Source organism: Oncorhynchus clarkii, chromosome 5, assembly GCF_045791955.1.
Source record: "Oncorhynchus clarkii lewisi isolate Uvic-CL-2024 chromosome 5, UVic_Ocla_1.0, whole genome shotgun sequence".
NCBI classification, from domain to species: Eukaryota; Metazoa; Chordata; class Actinopteri; order Salmoniformes; family Salmonidae; genus Oncorhynchus; species Oncorhynchus clarkii.
In genome coordinates, this window is record NC_092151.1 from 17,070,994 (window position 1) to 17,096,259 (window position 25,266).

General features: G+C 40.6%; 1 protein-coding gene across 1 annotated transcript; it reads right to left on the reverse strand.

Annotated features, from left to right (window-relative positions):
* Positions 1 to 1,192: 1,192 nt before the first annotated feature.
* LOC139409875 (neuropeptide FF receptor 2-like) lies at positions 1,193 to 22,912 on the reverse strand. Its single transcript, XM_071155268.1, has 5 exons — positions 22,564 to 22,912; positions 4,155 to 4,254; positions 3,877 to 3,997; positions 2,952 to 3,722; positions 1,193 to 1,210 (listed from the first exon to the last, which is right to left on the reverse strand). The coding sequence occupies exons 1-5, from the start codon at positions 22,910 to 22,912 to the stop codon at positions 1,193 to 1,195; spliced, it is 1,359 nt and encodes a 452-aa protein (XP_071011369.1).
* Between the last annotated feature and the right edge of the window lie 2,354 nt (positions 22,913 to 25,266).

The following is a 25,266-nucleotide window of genomic DNA, read 5'->3' on the forward strand; positions in this document are numbered from 1 at the left end:
AGGTTTTTGCTCCAATCCTAATTTAGCACACCTTAATCTGATAACGAACTGGTTGATAAGCCGAATCAGGCTATACTTCTGGGGTTGGAATGAGAACCTACAGGAGGATAGCTCTCCAGGAACAAGTTTGGAGAGCCCTGGTCTAGATCCATAATTCCCTGTTTCCTAAGAGTGTCATTGTGTCGACTGACATAACTGTGAATGTTATGTTACTATGTTAAGACACAGTGTTGCATGGGAACTAGAAACCATGATGGAAGTGAAATATTAGGCTACCAGTTATTTTCCACAACATAAAGGTTTTCCAACATCATAAAGGTTTTCCAACATCATAAAGGTTTTCCAAAAGAGTAAAACATGCATGAATACAGCTACAAAATTCCACCGCCACTGTATTTATATGACATATAGATAGCCTAATCTATCCAAATTAAGTAGGCTGTCAGTCATAAAGTAATATTTTCTTTGTTAACAAGGATAAATTAGTCAGAACAACTATTCCTGTTCAGCAGAAGAGTTTACAATATTTTAGCACACAGAAAAGCAGCATAAAATTCTGGTGCAAGACACTGATCGTTAAAAATGAATATTCACAATCACTATTAAAATACAAACAAAACGACATAAAATAATATCCTTCGCTGTATCTCATAAGTACACTGCTTAATTGTTGGTGGTTGGTTGATTCTATTCCCTTTTATTCCCAGTCCTCTTGTCTAAGTGTGCAGCAGCAGGAGGCATCTCTCATCCCTGCATGGTCTCTTGTCATGTTCTAATCAGTCCCAAGGCAACTGAATAGGCACATCACTGCGTTCGCCTCGGCTCTGAGTGCCCCTCCCTTTGACTGAGAGGTGTGGCGCACAACAAGTGTCCCTCTGCATCCATCCTCTCACTCCCATCTTTGACAGAGGTGCGGAGCACAACAAGTGTCCCCCTGCATCCATCCACCCTCCCACTGAGCATTGACTGAGCATAGCCCAGCAAGAGGCACAGGTATTGTCCACTGGTAAGGATGAATCCATGCATATCATATGACATTCAATAAGATGTCCCTCTTAAGTGTGAGATGTCATCCTTAAATGTCACCAGTCAGTCATGACCCTAAAGAGCCATGAGGAAATTGATGTCCACTGGCTACTGCACGGCTGAATGAAGGTTGACTGCACAATTTCTTTGTGACATTAAGTGTGTCTCATAGGTCATATATAACCTGTGGAAGAAAAAAAAGGAGAAAATGTGCCCCCTTAAACATCAGTTTAAGAACAATGTGTTCTACTTATGGTTTTCAATACAAAAGAGGTACTGGAATGGAAGGTTGCATATTTGGTGCAAGCAAATGGAATGCAATGTTTGAGACAAGACAATCAAAGTGCAGTATGATACAAGATGATGCTCAAATCAAATCTTTCTTACATCTATGGTTAATGTTGTCTTTTCCAATCAGACTTTCCCCATAGAGAGATTGGCATGTAATTGAACATAATCAAGAATTGTGTATAAAAAGAATTCCCTGTTAACCATCTTCCCTCTTCGCCACAATCAGTGTCTCTGTATGGATTAATCCACCATCCACTAAACACGGACACAATAATGAAACATATTCATGACATTCAGAAAGAGATGTTTAGACAGATTGTACATACTTCTGCTAAGCAGAGATGTGCCTGCAGCGTAAAAAATATTGTGCTAGTTTAGTGACAGGTAGTCTAGCGGTTATGGCCAAAAGGTCCCTAGTTCGAATCCACGATGTGACTAAGTGAACATTCTGTCAATGTCCCCTTGAGCAAGGCTTTGCTCCTGTAAATTGCTCTGGATAAGAGTGTCTCCTAAATGATGTAAATGTATTTTGAAAAATACTCAACATTTTGAGTATTTCCAAGCTGAGGTATTCATACGTATAATATACTTAACATTTGGTGTTTCACAAGTCCAGCATCTAAAAAATGCCTTAGATCCAACTTAATTTGATCAATTCCAAAACTGTTATCTGTTAGATCTAGTTCATAATTTTGATTAGTTACTTTCAGTGATTGTGTCTTATTGTTTTAACATTGATTTATGTTTTTGATTATCAGTCATTTTAACCCACTTTCGCAGGCATTGTTGAGCATAATGCTCAATCCACTAGCAGTATAATAAGTGGTGGTAGAGCTGCAAACAGTGTGGAATGTTGCATTTGCCTCGGTCATTAAGGGTGGTGCTCATGACATTATTGATGTTGGGAAAATGTTGTGTCATCGGCTTTGATATCCATGTACCATGATCCAGTACACCTCAAAGCACAACAAACTGCTTAATACTAATACAGAACTATAGTTTTCTTTCTTCAAACATGCATATAATATTGTGTAAAAGTGTCATGAAGTCAAAAAAATTGGAATTACCCACAATCCTTTAAAAACGGTGCCACATGGCAAGTTGTTGCAATAATTTAGAGAATAGGGTGCAATTTGGGACCCAGCCTGTATCCTCTGTGCTCATTGCAGGGTCTGGCTCCTCTGGCCGGTCCTAATGGGCAATGGCACGTACAGTGTATGTGTTATAGTACATGTTAAAATTCAGTGTTTAAATCTGGGATATCTTCTCCATGGTGTTAGGGTCTTCTCAGTGCAGCGTCTGCCTCAGGTTTCTATGGCAGGTACAGTATGTGTGTATTCTGGGATACCTTCTGCATTTCCTGAATGTCTATAGCACAGTATGGGTATTGCAGTAAATGTAACAGTACATGTTTAAATGTCATGTTTAAATCTGATACCTACTCCAGGTTATGTGAATGTCTCTCTATGGCATGTACAGTACAGTATGTGTGTTACAGTATATGTGATTAAAATCACATCTTTAAATCTGTCCACTACATGTCCCAATGGCACATACAGTATCTATGAAATGTTTAAATCTGTCCTGTACATGTCCCAATACAGTATGTTTTGAAATGTTCAAATCTGGGATACCTTCTCCAGATCCTCCATGATCAGATCCTGCTCCTTCACGTCGCTCTCTGACGATCGCCCGCCGGATGTCCGCCCGACAACTTCCTCCCGACCCAGCCCCTTCCTGTTCACCAAAGCCAATTCCGACCCCCCTGAGCCGGCCCCGGTGGGCAGGTGCAGGTTCGCTGGTAACACTGCGTTGCCTTGGATACGATGCGAGTAGGTCTTCTGGCGCTCCATGACTGCGGAGCACAGCTGGAATTTAAATGCGGCCTGGAACCCCCGTCGGAAGTTCTCATTGAAGAAGCCGTAGATGATGGGGTTGACGGAGGAGTTGAAGAAGGCCAGCCAGTGGGCCAGCGGGTACACGTAGATGTTGATGATGCGGTGCTGGCTTGCCGTCAGGCTGGCGTAGTCGCTTAGCATCATCAGCGTCCACAGCGGGAGCCATGACAGGATGAAGAGAAGCGCCACTACCAACAGCATCTTGATCACCCTCTTCTTCTTCTTCGACTGACGGTGGTTGTCCAGGCTGGGTTTCGTCCCACCGCTGCTGCCACTACCACTGCACCCGCCGGAGGAGGGAATGGCCGTCTTAAAGAGGGTGAATCCGATGCGGGCGTACATGATGACAATGAGTGATAATGGGGCTAGATAGATGTTAGCGAATAGGACGGTGGTGTAGATCTTCCTCATCTCTTGATTGGGCCAGTTCTCACGGCACCAGTAGAAGGGGCGGGTGTTGTTGTAGCCGTCCCCCAGTAGGATAAGGACACGCTGCTCCTTGGTCACCTTGGAAATACAGAGTCACATAAAAAAACAGAAGGGGATGAGAATGTGTCTGATGCTTACGCTTTACATTGATGTTAAACTTGACATGTTGATGTGTCCCTCTCAAATCCGTTGATTAATAAAACCTGACATGCACCAGCATTAGACAGTGTACCTGGAGCATGACCCCTGAGGGACACATTATGGAGATAGCCAGCACCCAGATGATGATGATGATCAGTGTGGAGGTGGAGATTGTCAGCTTCTGCTTGAAGGGGTATACGATGCAGCGGAACCTGTTCAGACGGGAGGTGAGGGGGAGAACATTCTGTAAAATGTCTGTATTGTGAAATTGTCTGTTGTGCTGTGAAATTGCATTGAAATTTTCTAAACACACACAAACACGCACAATAAATGTAATAAAATTATTTAATCAGTTGAAAGAAACCTCACCTATCCACAGCTATGGCCACCAGAGTAAAAACTGAAGCTGACACTGATATGCCTTGAACCATCCCACTCAGCTTACACACTAACCTCCCAAAAGGCCAGCCTGTCAAAAGAAGAGATATTTAGAATATACAAGAAAGGAGATATCTGGGACAAATATTTTCATGTGAAATGGATTCTGAGGTTGAATCTCTTTTCACATAAAATGTTATTTGTCAGTTACGCTGAATACAACAAGTGTAGCCTTTAAGGTGAAATGCTTACTTTACGAGCCACTTTACGAACAATGCCGTTTTAAAATTAACAAAGAAATAAAAAGAAAATAGAAGTAACACAAAATAACACAACAAAATAACGATAACGAGGCAATATACAGATTATATACAAGGAGTAACGGTACCGAGTCAGTGTACTGAGGTACGTGGTAGTTGAGGTGATTGATTGAGGTAATATGTACATGTAGGTTTGGTTAGGTGATTGATTGATTAATTGAAGTACTATGTACATGTAGGTAGGGGGCGAAAAGCAGAACATCCGGGTAACCATTTAATTAACAGTTCAGCATTCTTATGGCTTTGGGGTAGAAGCTGTTCTCAAGCCTTTTGGTCCCAGACTTGGTGCTCCGGTAACGCTCTGCGGTAGCAGAAAGAACAGACTGTGACTTGGGTGGCTGTAGTCTTTGACAATTTTTCCTCTGACACCGCCTGGTATAGAGGTACTGGATGGCAGGGAGCTGAGCCGTATGCATTACCCTCTGTAGCGCCTTACAGTCTGATGCCGAGCAGTTGCCATACCAAGAGGTGATGTAGCCATTTAAGATGCTCTTGATGGTGCAGATTTAGAACTTTTTGAGGATCTGAGGGCCCATACCAAATCTTTTCAGCCCCCTGAGGGGGAAAAAGGTGTTGTCATGAATGGGGTGTGCTTGGCCCTCCGTTTCCTGTAGTCCACGATAATCTTCTTTGTCTTGCTGACGTTGAGGGAGAGTTTGTTGTCCTGGCACCACATTGACAGGTCTCTGACCTCCCTGTAGGCTGTCTCATTGTAGTCAGTGATCAGGCCTATCACCGTTGTGTCGTCAGCAAACTTAATGATGGTATTGGAGTTGTGTGACAGCCTCGCAGTTGTGGGTGCGTACAGGAAGGGGCTAAGCACGCACCTCTGAGGGGCACCCATGTTGAGGGTCAGCGTAGAGAACCGTATTGTTGCCTAACCTCACCACCTGGGTTGTGCCTGCCAGAGGGTCCAGTATCCAATTACAGAGGGAGGTGTTTAATCCCAGGGTCCTTAGTTTAGTGATGAGCATAGAGGGCACTGAACTGTAATCAATAAACAGCATTCTCACGTATGCATTATTTTAATCCAAGTGGGAAAGGGAAGTGTAGAGTGCAATAGAGATTGTTTCATTTGTGAATATGTGGGGGCTGTATGTGAATTGGAGTGGGTCCAGCCTTTCAAAGCATTTTATGGCTGCAGATCTGAGCGCTATGGGGCAATAGTCATTTAGACAGGTTACCTTGGTGTTCTTGAGCATGAGTACTTTGGTAGTCTGCTTGAAACATGTGGGTATTACAGACTGGGTCAGGGAAAGGTTGAAAATGTCAGTGAAGAAACTTGCCAGCTGGTCAGCACATGCTCTGAATATGCATCCTGCTAATCCGTCTGGCCCTGCGGCCTTGTGAATGTTAACCTATGTAAAGATCTTACTCACATGGGCTATGGAGAGTGTGATCACACAGTCGTTAGGAACAGCTGGTGCTCTCATACATGATTCAGCGTTGATTGCCAGAAGCGAGCATAGAAGGATTTTTGCTCCTCTGGTAGTCTTGCGTCACTGGGCAGCTCGCGGCTGGGTTTCCCTTTATAGTCCATGATAGTGTGCAAGCCTTGCCACATCTGACAAGTGTCAGAGTTGGATTAGATTTTAGTGCTGTATTGATGTTTTGCCTGTTTGATGGTTCATCGGAGGGCATAGTGGATATCTTATAAGTGTCCAGATTTGTGTCCTGCTCCTTGAAAGTGGAAGCTCTACCATTAGCTCAGTGTGGATGTTGCTCGCAATCTATGGCTTCTGGTTAAGATATGTACATACGGTGTGGGGACTATGTCGTTGATGCACTTATTAATTAAGCTGGTGACTAATATGGTAAACTCCTCAATGCCATTGGATGAATGCCGTAGCATATTTCAATCTGTGCTAGCGAAACAGTCCTGTAGTTTAGCGTCCGCTTCATCGGACCACTTCCATTTTGAACGCATCCTTTGTACTTCCTGTTTGAGGTTTTGCTTGTAAGCAGGAATTAAAAGGATAGAGTATTGGTCAGATTTGCCAAATGGAGGGCAAGGGAGAGCTTTGTCTGCGTCACTGTGTGTAGAAAAGAGGTGACCTAGAGTTTTTTTCATCTCTAATTGCACAGTAGACTTGCTGGTAGAAAGGAGGTAAAAGATTTCAGTTTCCCTGCATTAAAATCCCTGGCCACTTGGAGTGTCGTATTTGGGTGAGCATTTTCTTGTTTGCTTATTGTGTCTTTTTTTTTTTTTTTTTTTTCCACCTTTATTTAACCAGGTAGGCTAGTTGAGAACAAGTTCTCATTTGCAACTGCGACCTGGCCAAGATAAAGCATAGCAGTGTGAACAGACAACACAGAGTTACACATGGAGTAAACAATTAACAAGTCAATAACACAGTAGAAAAAAAGGAGAGTCTATATACATTGTGTGCAAAAGGCATGAGGAGGTAGGCGAATAATTACAATTTAGCAGATTAACACTGGAGTGATAAATGATCAGATGGTCATGTACAGGTAGAGATATTGGTGTGCAAAAGAGCAGAAAAGTACATAAATAAAAACAGTATGGGGATGAGGTAGGTAAAAATGGGTGGGCTATTTACCGATAGACTATGTACAGCTGCAGCGATCGGTTAGCTGCTCAGATAGCAGATGTTTGAAGTTGGTGAGGGAGATAAAAGTCTCCAACTTCAGCGATTTTTGCAAATCGTTCCAGTCACAGGCAGCAGAGAACCGGAACGAAAGGCGGCCAAATGAGGTGTTGGCTTTAGGGATGATCAGTGAGATATACAGTGCCTTGCGAAAGTATTCGGCCCCCTTGAACTTTGCGACCTTTTGCCACATTTCAGGCTTCAAACATAAATATATAAAACTGTATTTTTTTGTGAAGAATCAACAACAAGTGGGACACAATCATGAAGTGGAACGACATTTATTGGATATTTCAAACTTTTTTAACAAATCAAAAACTGAAAAATTGGGCGTGCAAAATTATTCAGCCCCTTTACTTTCAGTGCAGCAAACTCTCTCCAGAAGTTCAGTGAGGATCTCTGAATGATCCAATGTTGACCTAAATGACTAATGATGATAAATACAATCCACCTGTGTGTAATCAAGTCTCCGTATAAATGCACCTGCACTGTGATAGTCTCAGAGGTCCGTTAAAAGCGCAGAGAGCATCATGAAGAACAAGGAACACACCAGGCAGGTCCGAGATACTGTTGTGAAGAAGTTTAAAGCCGGATTTGGATACAAAAAGATTTCCCAAGCTTTAAACATCCCAAGGAGCACTGTGCAAGCGATAATATTGAAATGGAAGGAGTATCAGACCACTGTAAATCTACCAAGACCTGGCCGTCCCTCTAAACTTTCAGCTCATACAAGGAGAAGACTGATCAGAGATGCAGCCAAGAGGCCCATGATCACTCTGGATGAACTGCAGAGATCTACAGCTGAGGTGGGAGACTGTCCATAGGACAACAATCAGTTGTATATTGCACAAATCTGGCCTTTATGGAAGAGTGGCAAGAAGAAAGCCATTTCTTAAAGATATCCATAAAAAGTGTAGTTTAAAGTTTGCCACAAGCCACCTGGGAGACACACCAAACATGTGGAAGAAGGTGCTCTGGTCAGATGAAACCAAAATGTAACTTTTTGGCAACAATGCAAGACGTTATGTTTGGCGTAAAAGCAACACAGCTCATCACCCTGAACACACCATCTCCACTGTCAAACATGGTGGTGGCAGCATAATGGTTTGGGCCTGCTTTTCTTCAGCAGGGACAGGGAAGATGGTTAAAATTGATGGGAAGATGGATGGAGCCAAATACAGGACCATTCTGGAAGAAAACCTGATGGAGTCTGCAAAAGACCTGAGACTGGGACGGAGATTTGTCTTCCAACAAGACAATGATCCAAAACATAAAGCAAAATCTACAATGGAATGGTTCAAAAATAAACATATCCAGGTGTTAGAATGGCCAAGTCAAAGTCCAGACCTGAATCCAATCGAGAATCTGTGGAAAGAACTGAAAACTGCTGTTCACAAATGCTCTCCATCCAACCTCACTGAGCTCGAGCTGTTTTGCAAGGAGGAATGGGAAAAAATGTCAGTCTCTCGATGTGCAAAACTGATAGAGACTTACCCCAAGCGACTTACAGCTGTAATCGCAGCAAAAGGTGGCGCTACAAAGTATTAACTTAAAGGGGCTGAATAATTTTGCACGCCCAATTTTTCAGTTTTTGATTTGTTAAAAAAGTTTGAAATGTCCAATAAATGTCGTTCCACTTCATGATTGTGTCCCACTTGTTGTTGATTCTTCACAAAAAATACAGTTTTATATCTTTATGTTTGAAGCCTGAAATGTGGCAAAAGGTCGCAAAGTTCAAGGGGGCCGAATACTTTCACAAGGCACTGTACCTGCTGGAGCGCGTGTTACGGGTGGGTGTTGCCATCGTGACCAGTGAACTGAGATAAGGCGGAGCTTTACCTAGCATGGACTGACCTGGAGCCAGTGGGTCTGGCGACGAATATGTAGCGAGGGCCAGCCGACTAGAGCATACAGGTCGCAGTGGTGGGTGGTATAAGGTGCTTTAGTGACAAAACGGATGGCACTGTGATAAACTGCATCCAGTTTGCTGAGTAGAGTGTTGGAAGCAATTTTGTAGATGACATCGCCGAAGTCGAGGATCGGTAGGATAGTCAGTTTTACTAGGGTAAGTTTGGCGGCGTGAGTGAAGGAGGCTTTGTTGCGGAATAGAAAGCCAACTCTAGATTTGATTTTCGATTGGAGATGTTTGATATGAGTCTGGAAGGAGAGTTTGCAGTCTAGCCAGACACCTAGGTACTTATAGATGTCCACATATTCAAGTTCGGAACCATCCAGGGTGGTGATGCTAGTCAGGCGTGCGGGTGCAGGCAGCTAGGACTTTCAAATATGAGCATGCATGTATAAGATTGTGCTGTGTGCTGTTATTATTTATTTTAATATTATGTATTATTGTTACAATTCTTTTCTGACTGTTTTCCATGTTATTTGGTTAGTTCTCTTAGGCATCCTAATAGATAATTATGTTATCATGGGACTGCCCACATTTCCCTCTGGCCAACGCCAATTGGCGGCCAAGGGTTTGCCTTAGGACGCAAAGGTGCATCGTGAGTCAGGGAGATGGTCTGATGGTCTTAGTGACAACAGACCTAGATATGGGGGGAGGTTTTAGTGGGTGAAATATTAGGACAATTGGTTTACAAAGTTGCAGCTACAGTATGCTTAACAGTGCAAATTATATGGACACTTAATCATCATGGTGCTTTTTAATGGTAAGTTTACAGACATTGGTTGTGGTAAGTATAATTGAAACTTGAGTATCATTAAGTGGGAAAATAAGTATAGCAAGTTATAATTGTAAAGCAGATCATAAAAAAAGAAGCTACATTTTTACATGGCTAAAAGATAAATAATATAATATATATTGTTTACAGGAAACTCATTCTAAGAATATAGATGAGGTTGGGTGGAAAAAGGACTGGGAGGGAGAAATATATATTTGTCATGGGCAAAGAAACTCAAAGGGGGGGGGGGGGGGGGGGGGGGGATTTAACTAATTAATACACATTTTGATCTGATTGTGCAAACTGTGCAAACAGATCCACAAGGAAGATGGATTATTTTAAATATGCTACTGGACCAAAAACAGATCTGACTAATTCATCTATATTGGCCCAAAAATGATGAAAATATTTGAAAATATATATAATAATCTATTGAGCTCACAAGCAACAAAATAATCTATTATTATGGTGGGAGATTATAATTCGGTTTTAAGTACCTCAATGGATCGTAAAGGAAATCATTCTACAAACTATCACCCTCAAGCACTTAAGGAGATCACAAAGATCATGGATACATGAGAACTAGGGGATATATGGAGGTTGAAAATCCCTGACCTAGTGAGATGTATATGGAGGAGGCTTAATCAACCTAGTCGTCTTGATTACTTCCTAGTCTCATTCTTGCTAGCATCAAAAGTTTTAAAAAGTATTAATAGGAATTGGCCTCCATAGAACTCTTACATAATTTCCACGTGGACGGGGATATTGGAAATTTAATCAAAGCCTATTGGATGACAATTTGTTCTTAACTAAGACAAAATTATTCATAATTAACTTTGTTTTGTACAAAGTCAAAAGAGATTAGACTAATAAAATAAATAGAGGAAGTAATAGCGCAGGTAGACGTTAATGGCAACTGTACTATAGAGGCACAAAAAAGGTTAGAGGAACAACAAAAAGAAATGGAGGTACTTATTCAAGAACGATCAAGTGTAATGCAGTACAAAAATAAAGCGAATTGGATGGAAAATGGGGGAAAATGCACAAAAATGTTCTTGAATATTCAACACAGAAATTCTACCGAAAATAATTTACAGAAACTCGATACAAATGACGGAGTTATCTATGATTCACCAAATTATATTTTGAAAGAGGAAGCAAAATATTTTAAGCATACGTTTTCTTTTCAGTCTACTCCATTTCCACTGAATTATGTTAACTGTAAGGATTTATTTCCTACTACTACTACTAATAATAATAATAATGTAAAATTAACAAATTTCCAGAAAGACCCGTGTGAATGCCAATTTACAGAAGAGGAACTTTTTGAGGCAATACAATCTTTTCAGTCTGGAAAAACACCTTTTTTGATGTACTAAAATATCCATTATTAGAATGTTTTAATTACATTACTGTTATACAAATGGTAGACTTTCAGGTACTCAACAAGAAGGTCTGATATCATTACTACTAAAACAGTACCCAGGTGGTAAGTATAAAGATCCAGTCCATTAAAAAAACTGGAGACCTCTAACACTTCAATGTTGTGATGTGAAAATCCTGGCAAAATGCATAGCATATAGAATAAAAAAAGTTATACCAGATATTGTTAATCCTGATCAGACAGGTTTTTTGCATGGACAATATATTGGAGATAACATACGACAATTACTTGAAACAATTGAACATTATGGAACATTGAAGATACCAGGTCTGGTCTTCATAGCAGATAAAGTACGATTATAATTTATATATAAATGCCTGGAATACTTGAATATTGGTGAATCTCTTATACATTGGGTTAAAGTTATGCACAGCAACCCCATATGTAAAATAGTAAACAATGGTTCCTCTCAGAAAGTATTGAGCTTTTAAGAGGAGTAAAACAAGGCTGTCCATTGTCACCATATCTATGTATTATGGCCATTGAAATGCTAGCTATTAAAATTAGTTCCAAGAGGAACATCAAGGGGTTACAAATCCAGGGGATAAAAACAAAAGTGTCAATGTATGCTGATGACTCTAGTTTTTTTCTTAAGTCCGCAATCTGGATCCCTGCACAGTCTCATTGAAGATCTGATCACTTTTTTAGCCTCTCTGGATTAAAATCTTATTATGACAAGTGTACCATATTACTTATTGGATCGTTTAAAAATACATTGTTTACACTACCTTGTAGTTGACCAATAAAATGGGTGGATGATGAGGTAGACATACTCTCAAAAAATATAAATGAACTTAACACAATTCATTTCAAGAGAAAGTTAGCAAACATGGATATCATTTTGCAACCCCAGAGTGGTAAATACTTGTCTATTAATGGAAAAATTACATTGATTAACTCTTTGGTTCTATCACAGTTTACTTACTTACTAATGATATTGCCTACTCCATATTATTTGTTTTTAAAATCATATGAGCAATGAATATATACTTTTATTTGGAATGCTAAGCCAGACAAAATTAAACATGCCTATTTATATAGTGAATATGAGTTTGGGGGGCTAAAATTATACAATATTAAAGCTTTAAACCTCTCACTAAAAGCTTCACTCATCCCAAAATTATACTTAAACCCCAAAATGGTTCTCCAGTAGATTATTAAACATCTTCTATCTGAGCAGCTAACCGATCGCTGCAGCTGTACATAGTCTATCGGTAAATAGCCCACCCATTTTTACCTACCTCATCCCCATACTGTTTTTATTTATTTACTTTTCTGCTCTTTTGCACACCAATATCTCTACCTGTACATGACCATCTGATCATTTATCACTCCAGTGTTGTTAATCTGCAAAATTGTAATTATTCGCCTACCTCCTCATGCCTTTTGCACACAATGTATATAGACTCCCCATTTTTTTCTACTGTGTTACTGACTTGTTAATTGTTTATTCCATGTGTAACTCTGTGTTGTCTGTTCACACTGCTATGCTTTATCTTGGCCAGGTCGCAGTTGCAAATGAGAACTTGTTCTCAACTAGCCTACCTGGTTAAATAAAGGTGAAATAAAAAATAAATAAAAAAAATTAAGAAAAGCTCATCCTTTGTTCAAAATAGCTTTTTTGCCTATATACAGATTAAAACTTCTCATTTCCGACTAATTGAAAATTAAATTTTGTTTAATGTATCGCCCTTTCTTAAATAAGCCATACAAAGCTGGTTACAATTTCAGTTTTATCCTCCAGAAAAGACAGAACAAATATTACAACAAACTCAAATATATTGATTAATAAAAAATATTCTTTATGGAAAAAATGTTAATTTTTTTAATTATATTTATTAATGATATTATGAATATAAATGGAGGAGTTATGTCACACATGCAGTTATCAAAAATATATGGGAATATCTGCTCTATCCAAATTTATTTCCAACTGATTGCAGCACTACCACAAAAATGGAGCTGGCAAGTGGAAAAGGGAGAAGGTAGGGAACTTGTTTGACTGCCATATATTAAAGATACAAATTGGCTGAAAGGAACTGGCATAAATGTAAAAATGTACAAGTTTTATCTCAGGACAAAAATGTTGACCATGACACATGGTTTATGAAATGGTACAAAAAACTACACTTGACTCAACAATTTGAGTTTTTCAATTTAAATTATTATTTCAAATTCTTGCAGCAGAATGCTATATATATGGGGCATACAACAGTCTCAGCTCTGTAGATTTTGTTGCGAAAAGACAGAATCAATAGATCATTTATTCTGGTGTTGCCCCTATGTAGCTTGTTTCTGGTCGCAGGTTCAGGAATCGTTAAAAAATCACAACATGCATTTAAAATGAACCTTCCAAATAGCAGTGTTGTGCGATCTGGAAAGCCATAGTCAGTCAATAAATAATATAATAATACTCGTAGGAAAGGTTTTCATCTTTAGCTCACAATCTGTGGAAAATACACAATTAGAAAGATTTAAAATGTTGTAAAACAGCACAGCACAATTGAAAAATATATGGCACATAGAAACCGAACAAGGGCGGTCTATGGTGATACTGTAGGTGGGATGGGCTGAGAGTGGCTGAGGGTTGGGATTAAATCGTTTTTTGGTAATGTATTGTTGTTATATGTAAAAGTACCATGTATGTAAAATGTATATGTAAAATGTGTATGTAAAATGTATAGGTAAAATGTATGTAAAAAAAACGAAGATATTTGTCCTCCGTGGAGGGGTGAAATTATTATTATTATTTTTTTTTAAATATATATTTACAAAAAAATAGCTACTCCCGCTGGTTTTGGCTACCAGTGTCACCCTCACTCCACCGGCCGTGGTGGCGTCCTAGCTGTACTGTGCAACTCCAAAATCAAAATAACTAAACTGTCCTACTATCTCCTCATTTGAATACATTGCTTACAAATCATCTTGCTCCATGATCACTATTCTTGTGTACTGTCCTCCTAAAGCTAATGAATAATTCCTGTCTCACCGTTGCGGTCCCACTCTCCCTCCGCTTACTGTTGCTTGGTACGTGGATCAAACTCAAAACTTACCTCTAATTTCATTGCTGTTCTGGACTGTTTCAATATTACCCAACATGTCAATTTTCCCACTCATATCAAGGGACACATACTTGATCTTGTTGGAGACTATCTGACTTGAGCCCGTTTTAATCTGTTTATAATTGTATAATTAGCCTGCCAGTAGTAATTTTTGTGTTATGGGTTAGATGGAATGATCTACTGTATGTGCATTGTACTTAGGCAGAGAGCAAGGATGTTTCCATGTGGGTTGAATAGAAGCCATACTCTGTAAAACATACAAGTCAAAACTGTAACTAGGCCACTCAGGAACATTCAATGTCGGCTTGGTAAGCAACTTCAGAGTATATTTGGCCTTGTGTTTTAAGTTATTGTCCTGCTGAAAGGTGAATTAGTCTCCCAGCCTCTGTTGGAAAGCAGACTGAACCAGGTTTTCCTCTAGGATTTTACATTTGTTTTATCCCCCCCCAAAAAACTCCCTAGTCTTTGCCTGACAAGCATACCCATCAATGGCAGTCAATGCCGTTTAAGATGAGGGAGGACTTTTTTTAAGTGAGCATGGCCTTATTTCTATTACAGCATATTGGTTGACTGTCATTCATATTCCATTCACCCAGCTCAATGTAACATCGATAGGTTTAGGCAAATACATGATACTAAAATGTTCCCTATACCCATCATGGAGGTTGCTACAACCTAGCTACGAATGAAAGTTTACAACATAGGTGCACAGGTCAAGAGGAATTTTTTTGTAATCAAGGTGACAGACAGTGACACATTCAATACTGCTTTGCATACTCTTGCCTGCATCTAGCTGATCTAGGGTGTAATCATTAGTCCAACAGTTGCAAACAAGAGTTTCTATTGGACAAATTCCGGTATGTTCATCCCAGTTTTGCTTCCGTTCAACAGAATTGGCGGAATGAATACACACCTGATCACCGCCAGTTCACTTTCATAGCAGCCATACGCAAACAGCATGACAATTTGCTCGTTGTATAATTCCTTCTCAGATCTACGCAATTGACCAGGCGAAAAATCCTTTCCAAGCCTAACCTTCATACCATAACCACTACACACGGCCTACATCATTGTCACCATATTATTATTATTATTATTATTATATATTATTATTTCAGAGTCAACATAAAATCAGTTACACTGGCAGGCCCCGGTGGCAATACATTTATAAAACCAAAAGCTTACTTTGACTTGGAAAAGTTCCCATGTTAGATAACCATAGCCAGCTAGCTAACATAGCATCCCTCTCTGTTTGAGACCGGGGTTTGATTGGGCTAAACTAGCCAGCTGCATTCTCTAGCTAGGTAAGTGAAAGTGAGAAAAAAAATACAAGGAAATATAGCTCTCTCAATCTCTCTCTTTCTATTGCTTCTCCTTCATTTTTGAAGTAATTAATTTGTTAAAAACTGTTCAAATATTGTGTTTCTCACTCTTTAAGTCAAAGTCACATTCTCTGCACCGCAGTGATAGCTAGCTGTAGCTTATGCTGTTTTAATTCTTTGAATTTTTGATTGGGTCGAGAAAATGTCAGTTCATACTGCAAGTGTTCTGATAGGTTGGAGGACGTCCTCCAGAAGTTATCCTAATTACTGTGTAAGTCTTTGAAAGGGGAGAGAAACATGAGCCTCCAAAGTTTTGTTTTGAAGTAAATATACTCAGAGGAAGATGGAAACTAGCTGTCCACCCGGCTACACCATGGTGCTACCTCATCAAATTAAAATCACATTTTATTTGGCAATATGAATAGAATGCTGTTGATTGCTGTTGAAGCGACTGTAGACCTTCATTGCAAAACAGTGTGTTTTAATCAATCATTTGAAATATTTAGTATAGTTTTATCTTAAAATGATAATTTTATTGTTTCACTATATTTATTTTTCTGAAATTCACTGAGGATGGTCCTCCCCTTCTTCCTCTGAGGAGCCTCCACTGACACCCATAACATGATGCAGCCACCACCATGCTTGAAAATAAAAAGAGTGGTACTCATTGATGTGTTGTATTGGATTTCTCACGAACACGATTGTGTTCTCCGTTTTTCTCTACAGGACTCATCTGAAGATAACCCATACAAACAAATGGAAGTATAGAGGTAGTTTTGTGCCCCAAAATATAAGGAGTTAAATATGTGTCCAAAAAATATACAGTTGAAGTCGGAAGTTTACATACACCTAAGCCAAATACATTTAAACTCAGTTATTCACAATTCCTGACATTTAATCCAAGTAAAAATTCCCTGTTTTAGGTCATGTAGGATCACCACTTTATTTTAAGAATGTGAAATGTCAGAATAATAGAATAAATAATTATTTATTTCAGCTTTTATTTCTTTCATCACATTCCCAGTGGGTCAGAAGTATACATACACTCAATTAGTATTTGGTAGCATTGCCTTTACATTTTTTAACTTGGGTCAAACATTTCGGGTAGCCTTCAACAAGCATCCAACAATAAGTTGGAGGAATTTTGGCCCATTCCTCTTGACAGAGCTGGTGTAACTGAGTCAGGTTTGTGGGCCTCCTTGCTCACTCATTCTTTTTCAGTTCTGCCCACAAATTTTCTATAGGATTGAGGTCAGGGCTTTGTGAAAGGCCACTCCAAAACCTTGACTATGTTGTCCTTAAGCCATTTTCCCACAACTTTGGGAGTATGTTTGGGGTCATTGTCCATTTGGAAGACCCATTTGCCACCAAGCTTTAACGTCCTGATTGATGTCTTGAGATGTTGCTTCAATATATCCACAGAATTTTCTTTCTCATAATGCCATCTATTTTGTGAAGTGCACCAGTCCCTTCTGCAGCAAAGCACCCCCACAACATGATGATGAATTTTCCAAGCTGTTTAAAGGCACAGTCAACTTAGTGTATGTACACTTTAGACCCACTGGAAATGTCATACAGTGAATTATAAGTGAAATAATCTGTCTGTAAACATGGTTGGAAAAATTACTTGTGTCATGCACAAAGAAGATGTTCTAACTGACTCGCCAAAACTATAGTTTGTTAACAAGAAATGTGTGGAGTGGTTGAAAAACGAGTTTTAATGATTCTAACCTAAGTGTATGTAAACCTCCGACTTCAACTGTATTTCCTGAGCTTTCTTATCTCTTAGACATAGGACAAAGATTTGAAAACCTTAATCCTTATGATACATTTTTTGACTCTCTTTTTTTGTCATTTATGGATGTGTAACTCAATGTTCTAAAATTCAAAATTAAATAGCTAAATGATCCATTATATGTCATATGTTAGCTTAGTCCAAGCAACTTATTATGTGACCTGTCAAGGAAATTTGTACTACTGAACTTATTTAGGCATGCCATAACAAAGGGGTTGAATACTTAATGACTCAAGACATTTCAGCTTTCATTTTTTATGAATTTGTAAAATTGTATCTGATGATTTATGCATACGTACTTTGTATGGTGCCCTCATTGATCCTGTCCCCACTTATAAAGATCTGGGAATCTGGATTGACTAAAAGCTATCTTTCAAAAAACATGTTGATAAGTTAGTTAAGAAATTAAGAATTAAACTAGGCTTTTTCTATAGCAGGGATAGTCAACTAGTTTCAGCCATGGGCCATCTTTGAACACAACTAATTGAACACAACTAATCCCAAAAACAGATTGTATTTGAAAATAACAATCATTTCAGACCTTGATTACAGTGAGGCATTATCTCTTTTTCTCTTTGTGGGAATACTTGGGAACAGATTTCCTAAATTAAACTCACTCTAAATCAAATCAAACCAAATCAAATTTTATTTGTCACATACACATGGTTAGCAGATGTTAATGCGAGTGTAGCGAAATGCTTGTGCTTCTAGTTCCGACAATGCAGTAATAACCAACAAGTAATCTAACTAACAATTCCAAAACTACTGTCTTGTACACAGTGTAAGGGGATAAAGAATATGTACATAAGGATATATGAATGAGTGATGGTACAGAGCAGCATAGGCAAGATACAGTAGATGGTATCGAGTACAGTATATACATATGAGATGAGTATGTAAACAAAGTGGCATAGTTAAAGTGGCTAGTGTTACATGTATTACATAAGGATACAGTCGATGATATAGAGTACAGTATATACGTATGCATATGAGATGAATAATGTAGGGTAAGTAACATTACATAAGGTAGCATTGTTTAAAGTGGCTAGTGATATATTTACATAATTTCCCATCAATTCCCATTATTAAAGTGGCTGGAGTTGAGTCAGTGTCAATGTCAGTGTGTTGGCAGCAGCCACTCAATGTTAGTGGTGGCTGTTTAACAGTCTGATGGCCTTGAGATAGAAGCTGTTTTTCAGTCTCTCGGTCCCAGCTTTGATGCACCTGTACTGACCTCGCCTTCTGGATGATAGCGGGGTGAACAGGCAGTGGCTCGGGTGGTTGATGTCCTTGATGATCTTTATGGCCTTTCTGTAACATCGGGGGGTGTAGGTGTCCTGAAGGGCAGGTAGTTTGCCCCCGGTGATGCGTTGTGCAGACCTCACTACCCTCTGGAGAGCCTTACGGTTGAGGGCGGAGCAGTTGCCGTACCAGGCGGTGATACAGCCCGCCAGGATGCTCTCGATTGTGCATCTGTAGAAGTTTGTGAGTGCTTTTGGTGACAAGCCGAATTTCTTCAGCCTCCTGAGGTTGAAGAGGCGCTGCTGCGCCTTCTTCACAATGCTGTCTGTGTGAGTGGACCAATTCAGTTTGTCTGTGATGTGTATGCCGAGGAACTTAAAACTTGCTACCCTCTCCACTACTGTTCCATCGATGTGGATAGGGGGGTGTTCCCTCTGCTGTTTCCTGAAGTCCACAATCATCTCCTTAGTTTTGTTGACGTTGAGTGTGAGGTTATTTTCCTGACACCACACTCCGAGGGCCCTCACCTCCTCCCTGTAGGCCGTCTCGTCGTTGTTGGTAATCAAGCCTAACACTGTTGTGTCATCCGCAAACTTGATGATTGAGTTGGAGGCGTGCGTGGCCACGCAGTCGTGGGTGAACAGGGAGTACAGGAGAGGGCTCAGAACGCACCCTTGTGGGGCCCCAGTGTTGAGGATCAGCGGGGAGGAGATGTTGTTGCCTACCCTCACCACCTGGGGGCGGCTCGTCAGGAAGTCCAGTACCCAGTTGCACAGGGCGGGGTCGAGACCCAGGGTCTCGAGCTTGATGACGAGCTTGGAGGGTACTATGGTGTTGAATGCCGAGCTGTAGTCAATGAACAGCATTCTCACATAGGTATTCCTCTTGTCCAGATGGGTTAGGGCAGTGTGCAGTGTGGTTGAGATTGCATCGTCTGTGGACCTATTTGGGCGATAAGCAAATTGGAGTGGGTCTAGGGTGTCAGGTAGGGTGGAGGTGATATGGTCCTTGACTAGTCTCTCAAAGCACTTCATGATGACGGAAGTGAGTGCTACGGGGCGGTAGTCGTTTAGCTCAGTTACCTTAGCTTTCTTGGGAACAGGAACAATGGTGGCCCTCTTGAAGCATGTGGGAACAGCAGACTGGTATAGGGATTGATTGAATATGTCCGTAAACACACCGGCCAGCTGGTCTGCGCATGCTCTGAGGGCGCGGCTGGGGATGCCGTCTGGGCCTGCAGCCTTGCGAGGGTTAACACGTTTAAATGTCTTACTCACCTTGGCTGCAGTGAAGGAGAGACCGCATGTTTTCGTTGCAGGCCGTGTCAGTGGCACTGTATTGTCCTCAAAGCGGGCAAAAAAGTTATTTAGTCTGCCTGGGAGCAAGACATCCTGGTCCGTGACTGGGCTGGATTTCTTCCTGTAGTCCGTGATTGACTGTAGACCCTGCCACATGCCTCTTGTGTCTGAGCCGTTGAATTGAGATTCTACTTTGTCTCTGTACTGACGCTTGGCTTGTTTGATAGCCTTGCGGAGGGAATAGCTGCACTGTTTGTATTCGGTCATGTTACCAGACACCTTGCCCTGATTAAAAGCAGTGGTTCGCGCTTTCAGTTTCACGCAAATGCTGCCATCAATCCACGGTTTCTGGTTAGGGAATGTTTTAATCGTTGCTATGGGAACGACATCTTCAACGCACGTTCTAATGAACTCGCACACCGAATCAGCGTATTCGTCAATATTGTTATCTGACGCAATACGAAACATGTCCCAGTCCACGTGATTGAAGCAGTCTTGGAGTGAATTCTAGCTGAATTCCTGATGATTGTAGTCTTTTTTACTTGTATTTGGGTGTTTCTCCCATTCTTCTCAGTAGATCCTCTCAACCTCTGTCAGGTTGGATGGGGAGCGTCGCTGCACAGCTATTTTCAAGTTGTTCTAGAGAGTTGTTCAATAGGGTTCAACATTCAAGACTTGTCCTGAAGCCATTCCTGCGTTGTGTTAGCTGTTTTCTTAGGGTCGTTGCCTTGTTGGAAGGTGAACCTTTGCCCCAGTCTGAGGTCCTGAGCATTCTGGAGCAGGATTTCATCAAGGATCTCTCTGTACTTTGCTCCGTTCATCTTTCCCTCGATTCTGACTAGTCTCGCGGTCCCTGCCAATGAAAAACATCCCCACAGCATGATGCTGCCACCACCATGCTTTACCGTAGGGATGCTGCCAGGTTTCCTCCAGAAGTGACACCTGGCATTCAGACTAAAGAGTTCAATCTTGGTTTCATTAGACCATCTTGTTTTTTCATGGTCTGAAAATCTTTAGGTGCCTTTTGGCAAACTCCAAGCGTGCTGTCATGTGCCTTTTACTGAGGAGTGGATTCTGTCGTATCACTCTACCTGAGGCCTGATTGGTGGAGTGCTGCAGAGATGGTTGTCCTTCAGGAAAGGTTATCCCATCTCCACAGAGAATCTCTGGAGCTCTGTCAGAGTGACCATCGGGTTCTTGGTCACCTCCCTGACCAAGGCCCTTTCCCCCCAATTGCTCAGTTTGGTCGAGCGGTAGAGTCTTGGTGGTTCCAAACTTCTTCCATTTAAGAATGGAGGCCACTGTGTTCTTGGGGACCTTCAATGCTGCAGAAATGTTTTGGTACCCTTCCGCAGATCTATCCCTTGACACAATCCTGCCTTGGAGCTCTACTGAATATTCCTTCGACCTCATGGCCCAGCTTGACATGCACTGTCAACTGTGGGACCTTATGTAGACAGGTTTGTGCCTTTCCAAATGATGTCCAATCAATTTAATTTACCACAGGTGGACTGGTGGACAGGTGGACAAGTTGTAGAGACATCTCAAGGATGATCAATGGAGGGAGAATGCACCTGAGCTCAATTTCGAGTCTCAAAGCAAAGGGTCTGAATAATTATGTAAATAAGATATTTCTGTTGAATTGTTTTATAAACATTTCCAAAAAAACTGTTTTCGCTTTTTCATTATGGGGTATTGTTTGGGGGAAAATTATTTAAAGTGGGGAAAAAAAGTGGGAAAGTGGGAAAAAGGGCTGCCTAAGTATGATTCCCAATCAGGACAACGATAGACAGCCTCTGATTGGGAACCATACTCGGCCAAAAACAAGGAAATAGACAACATAGAATGCCCACCCCAAATCACACCTTGACCTAACCAAATAGAGAAATAAAACGGCTTTCTAAGGTTAGGGCGTGACATCATATGAGGAAATCAGTCAATTTAAATAAATTCTTTAGGCCCTAATCTATGGATTTCACATGACTGGAAATACAGATATGCATCTGTTGGTCAAAGATTCCTTAAAATAAATGGGCCTCACAATGGGCCTGAGAATCTAGTGACGATTTTTCTGTGCTTTCAAATTGCCATCCATAAAATGCAATTGTATTTGTTGTCCGTAGCTTATGCCTTCCCATACCATAACCCCACCTCCACCGTGGGGCACTCTGTTCACAACGCCAGCAATCCGCTCGCCCACATGATGCCATCAGTAGCATTGTGTTGTGTGACAAAACTGCACATTTTAAAGTGGACTCATTGTCCCCAGCTCAAAGTGCACCTGTGTAATAATCATGCTGTATAATCAGCTGCTTGATATGCCACAACTATCAGGTGGATGGATTATCTTGGCAATGGAGAACTGCTCACTAACAGGGAGGTAAACAAATTTGTGCACATAATTTGAGAGAAACAAGTTTTTTGAGCATAAACAACATTTCTGGGATCATTTATTTCAGCTCATGAAACATGGGACCAACACTTTACATGTTGTGTTATTAATAATTATAATAATTATATACTATAATTGCAGTTAAACTATGGTTGAGCAGGAGTGTGGACATGAAGCTAGGGTTAGGGTTGTGGTTGAGGCTAGGATTAGGGTTAAGAGGCCTTTGGCTACTAACCTGTTATGATGTTGTCCACCAGGGTAGTTGGCATGCAGAAGATGCCCACCAGTAGGTCACTGATGGCCAGGTTGAGTATAAAGAGGTTGGTGACTGTCCTCATGTTCTTGCTCCGCAACACAATGAAACACACAACACAATTCCCCACCATGCAGACCAGGAAAATGAGCAGGTAAGACACAATGAAGACTACCACTACCGAGGGCTTGTGGAGGTAGAGGTCCACGTAGGTGATGTTCTGTTGGTAATATGGGTATGGGGGGTGCTGGAGGTCCCTGGAAGAGGTGAAGAAAGTGGTGTTCCAGTCTTCTGTGCTGTTGGAGCTGATGGGATCCAGAGCGTGCGTCATGGTGGAATCTGAGGACAGAGAGAGAGAGAGAGAGAGAGAGAGAGAGAGAGAGAGAGAGAGAGAGAGAGAGAGAGAAAGAGAGAGAGAGAGAGAGAGAGAGAGAGAGAGAGAGAGAGGAGATACGGTAGTTTTAGTTTGTGGGTTTCTTTGTGGTTTTCACGCAGTGAATTATTTGTCACATTGGACACCTCTAGAATATATTGTAGTCTATATCGTCTACTGCATCTTGCCATATTTATGTAATACATGATTCACTAGCCACTTTAAACTATGCCACTTTTATGTTTACATACCCTACATTACTCATCTCATATGTATATACTGTACTCGATACCATCTACTGCATCTTGCCTATGCCGTTCTGTACCATCACCCATTCATATATCTGTATGTACATATTCTTTATCCCTTTACACTTGTGTGTATAAGGTAGTAGTTGTGGAACTGTTAGGTTAGATTAGTTGTTGGTTATTACTGCCTTGTCTGAACTAGAAGCACAAGCATTTCGCTACACTCGCATTAACATCTGCTAACCATGTGTATGTGACAAATAAAATTTGATTTGATTTGATTTAGTCATTCACAAAATAGAAGTTCTGGCTGAGATGGTGTGCTACCTTCTGGTTATTTTCTTTTTCTTTTTCTACTTTAAAAGCCATCTTTCTATGGTGGGGTGGAACCTTGAAGGCACTGTCCATTGACAAACAGTGCACCTTATGTGAATAATCTTCTAATGTATGTACATAGTGTGTGTGTGTGTGTGTGTGTATGTGTGTGTGTGTGTGTGTGTGTGTGTGTGTGTGTGTGTGTGTGTGTGTGTGTGTGTGTGTGTGTGTGTGTGTGTGTGTGTGTGTGTGTGTGTGTGTGTGTGTGTGCAACAGTGGATGGGTGGAGGTATAACCTTTCCATTCACATCAATAAGATTTCAATTACCATGACCGTGTGCTGAGACCTTGTTAGAAACATCCCCTTGACAAAGTCACCCAATCAAGAGAGCCCATACTTAGACAGATTAGAGCCTTTACAATACCTAGGTAATAACAGGCAACACCACACTCACAGGAAGTGGATATTGATTGGTTATTACATATAAAACACAACATAGTCTCCAGAAATCCATAACAACCATTTTTCTGCCTTGATGATTGTGTGATGATTCAGTCAACTATATGCCGTCTCTCACACACACACTCACTCCCTCACTCAAACACACACTCAAACACAGGTGACAAAAGAATGAGCGAAGTGAAAAATGTCAAGGTATTTTTGCTAGTGATTATATTCTGCTGGTGTGCTGGTACCCTGCTGAGCACCATGGCATCAAAACGTTATTCATCAATCACATCAGCTCTGCCTCAAAAACGGTCAAAGTTTCTTCTCAACTGGAGAGAATAACTATTGACTTCAAGCTCCTTTCTCTCTGAAGTTTCTAACCTGCCAATGATTGATAAGTGGCCTAAGCTCCCTTGGGCTTTTGTTAATTAACTTTCACATGTGAAACATTGACAAAATTGACAAGTTGTTTTGAAGTCCGAAGTACTGTAAGCGAGGAATTTTAATTGGATGGTGAATAAAAACCAACCTGGGAAATGAGCAGCTCATTTCCAGGGTCAGTGCACCTGCAACACCTCATAACTCAAAATACAGGTGAGAGATCTGCTGATCAAATGTACTCTAGTAATCATTTAGAATTTCAATCAGCCTATTCTCCAGGGATGTCTCCTGCTCAGATCTGGGTCCAGATGTTCAATCCCAGTGCTAGGCACTTGTTTTTTGTTTTAAGCCTTTCCCAAACCTTCACCCTTAACTCAACCACTCGGAATTAATGCCTAAACTTAAGTTTAACCCTATCCCTAACTTTAACCGAGTGGTGTAATGGGAATATACGCAGGTATGCGTCATATACCCACTATTTTTCATATGCTCACTTCTTAATCCTCACACAAAGTGGAGTAGTGGAAGTATATGTCATATCAATTAAGGATGATGGAACAGATCAGAATGTTTAGCTTAAAATGTTGATACACTATTATTTCTTCACATTTTAGGCGCAGAAATGTACACACGGCAGTAGGCCTATGCGTGAACGTTTCAAAATGCATTTGCAAATGTGCATGCGAGCGGTTTCATGGACAGAGATGGAAATATCCGTTAGAAATTTAGGAAGAGGGGGTATTTAAAGATGTATCAACTATGATGGGTTGCCAATATGTTTAGGATAATGCCTTTGGCTGCTAGACAATGAAAGAAAGTTTAAAGAAAACCATTAAAACAGGAGATTTTGGCTATGGGCTATTTTGACGCAAGGCAAGACATGACTCATAATATCAAGTAAATCATCCAGGTGTCAAACA

Bases quoted from the DNA above. Each gene is read 5' to 3' on its own strand.
- LOC139409875 (XM_071155268.1), bottom strand. From the start codon at position 22,912: ATGACGCACGCTCTGGATCCCATCAGCTCCAACAGCACAGAAGACTGG. The intron at 4,255-22,563 runs GTTAGTAGCCAA...TTCTTTTGACAG, and splicing joins GGTGGACAACATCATAACAG to GCTGGCCTTTTGGGAGGTTA. The intron at 3,723-3,876 runs GTACACTGTCTA...TGTATTTCCAAG, and splicing joins CCTCAGGGGTCATGCTCCAG to GTGACCAAGGAGCAGCGTGT.